Source organism: Carica papaya, chromosome 2, assembly GCF_054855325.1.
Source record: "Carica papaya isolate Zhongbai chromosome 2, ASM5485532v1, whole genome shotgun sequence".
Taxonomy (NCBI): Eukaryota; Viridiplantae; Streptophyta; class Magnoliopsida; order Brassicales; family Caricaceae; genus Carica; species Carica papaya.
The window spans coordinates 1532862-1535987 of NC_142310.1; the positions used below are offsets into that span (position 1 = coordinate 1532862).

The 3126-nt window shown below is 32.3% G+C and overlaps 1 protein-coding gene across 1 annotated transcript; it reads right to left on the minus strand.

Annotated features, from left to right (window-relative positions):
* Positions 1-2261: 2261 nt before the first annotated feature.
* SIM (cyclin-dependent protein kinase inhibitor) lies at positions 2262-2591 on the minus strand. The gene has a single exon (XM_022034863.1). The coding sequence runs from the start codon at positions 2589-2591 to the stop codon at positions 2262-2264; it is 330 nt and encodes a 109-aa protein (XP_021890555.1).
* Between the last annotated feature and the right edge of the window lie 535 nt (positions 2592-3126).

A 3126-nucleotide genomic window follows, 5' to 3' on the forward strand; every position in this document is an offset into this window, starting at 1 on the left:
TTCTGTAAGTATCGAACACGCCCCAAGTTATGGTCTCTGTGCCTATAAATTAGGAGAAAATGGAAGATTTGAAATTAAATTAGTATAGTAGTTTGGGTAGTGTTGTAAAACTTGGAGTGTATTCGAACTATAGGTTTGGGTATCAACAAAGTCACTAACTCTAATAAAGATAAGATTTTTTTTTGAATGCGTATCTTCTCATCATTATTAGATTAAAGGTAATTTTTCTTAAATTACAAGAAAGATGCTAAAAATAACAAAGTTATAAAAAGACTGAAGTTCTAAGAAAATCACGTAAGAACTTAAAATCATTTTTCAAGGTTACTAAGGAAGAAACTAAATCGATTAAGGCATAAAGATACCAAACACGTGAACATCACTTGCATAGGAAATAAATATATTTTTTTTCTTTCTTTAAATGCTACAATCTAAGATACCGGTTAAATCTTGTTGATCATATTTTTAAAAAAAATTAAAAAAATAAATAAATAATGTATATAGTCCAATGTTTTTCTCTATATAAAAAATAATCGTATAGATAGATGTAAATATATATATATATATATATAAGAGAGATCAAAGCTACTTTCCTTTAAACAATGAAACTTAGCATCACGTTTCTCCAATTCTTAGTTTAAAATAAAGACTCAAAATTTAACTCCTTAACTTAACTTGAAAGTAAAATTATATATTACAATGTAGTTAAAAAAATTACTGTCATTGACATTGATATATATATATATATATATATGATAGAAAACAAATTAACATGCATGGATATATGCATGGTAATATACCAACCAGATGATCAGAGATCCAAATCAAGTAATAATAGCCTCTGTGTCAGTGATTTCACTGTCTGATTTCTCTAACATGTTAATTAGTTTAAAATAAATAAATAAATTATTTTCACTGCAAAAGAACCGCCAAGCAGCCTAATTTGAAAGTACGAACCCAACATATATAATAATTGGTGATGATCCCATCATAAATAAATCTATTCATGTCATACTTATATCTTGTTTCTTTGATTTGATTTGATTATATATATATATATATATCTATCTATATATATATATATATTTATATATTTATATATCTGTGATAGCTAGCTGAAAAATAATAAATTAAAAAATTGTAGAAAGAGACAAAAGGTAAACATACATATTGAGTATTTGACTACCACATTGCATGCATTCTTATCCTCTCTGCGTTTTTGTTTGTATGTATGTGTGTGTACGTATACACACACATATACATACATATATATATATATTTATGTGGGTGTGTATGTGCCACACACCACAGTTGTACTTCCCTCATAATTACAAAACCTTTCTTGGCCCACCCGACCCGACCGGACCCGACCCCGGCTCGTTTTTAATTTCCATACATAAATAAAATAGTAATTTTGCCGATCCCAAAGCCGTGTCAATCACTCAACTGTAACATGTCAAAGTTAAAACAGATCATCAACTATCTTAACCAACCAACTTAATAAAATTTAATTAATTAATCAAATTACACCCCCCATCAAAACCTTCTTCTCGCTTGCCTGATCTCGATCTTTAAACTAATTAAAACATTAAACTCATACATGGCCATTATTAACCACAACCCATCTACCATACCCTCTTCAAATCATGCTTACAACATGCATATACATATATGTACACACATATGCATACACCCATATGTAGATACACATGTATGTGTATGTTGAAACGAAAGAAGAAGAAGAAGAAGAATTTTTGAAACGAGCACAGAAAATAATTAAGAGAAAGTCAATGAATTGGCTGGGATGACAATGATATAAATTATCATATATAGTTATATATGTAAACACAAAATTCAAAAGAGAATTTTTGAATTTCAAGGCGAATATCACAAGAGAGAAATTAGACTAATAAAGGTTCAGATCCACATAACATTATTGTCTGAATTGCAGACATATATGAACTGATGATTGGAGAATTCGAACTTGTCTAATTCTCATACAAAACAACGTGGAATTAACGTGTAATTACATGCATATATATATATATATGAGATAAACATACATGGGATCATGAACCCTTTTGATCCTCACTCTCTTTCGCTCTCTCTATATATGAATTAATCAATCCCCCATAAACCCAAAAAGAAGAAAAAAATTGTGTATGTAATAGAGAAGGATTACGAGTCATGACCCTCATCATCGTCATCACCCCCACCACCACCACCACCACCATCATCATCATCATCATCATAAACCAAGAAGATCATATACACGGACACCTTCTCTTAGCAACCGAAACGGCGTCGCAGGATCTGAAAAAGCTTTCAAGCTCCTCGTCACGGACGACCTCGAAGAAAAACGAGAGCTTTCGCTTGCAGACGGGGGCTCGCCATTTGGGCTTCCTGGGGGCCGGCGGGCAGACGAGGGCGGCCGGGATCTTGTGCTCGGCGGAGGTGGGTGTGCGGCATCCTTCGTCGTCGGAGATGTTACCGGCGTTGGATTCTTCCAGGGCGGGAGTGCGATGGGATTGAAAATTGGAAGAAGGTAAATTGAGTTTGGGCAAATCTTGGCAGAGCTGGAGATCCGTGGACATGGCTGCTGGCCGTCTGATCTTTTTGTTTTTGTTTTTGTTGGGAGAGAAATTAAGAGAGAGGAGAGGGATGGGTTGTTGTCTATTTATGTATTTTGCTTGGGGAGAGAAGAAGACGAAGAAAAAAGAGAATAGTGAAGGCGTGCTTGGGAAGGTATATTTGTGAGGAACCTGTAGGGGGGGGGTCAAGTATTCTTTTATATATATATTCACATATATACATATATATATAGATATATGTGTATACACACACCCATCGAGCTAGCTCTCTAGCATGTGTACATACATACATACATACATACATACATGTATATATACACACAGATCATCTTTGATTTATAAGAAACCTATAAGTGTAACTTAATAGAAATGTTGTTTTTTATTGATAAATTATTAAGATTTTCTCTCTATTATTTTTTAAAATCTATTAATCAATATGATATATTTTCTAAAACGATCTAATTAAAAATTTACTCGCTTATATCAGTAAAAAAATTTACTATTAAAATTTATAAAATTCAACATATACTATAAAATA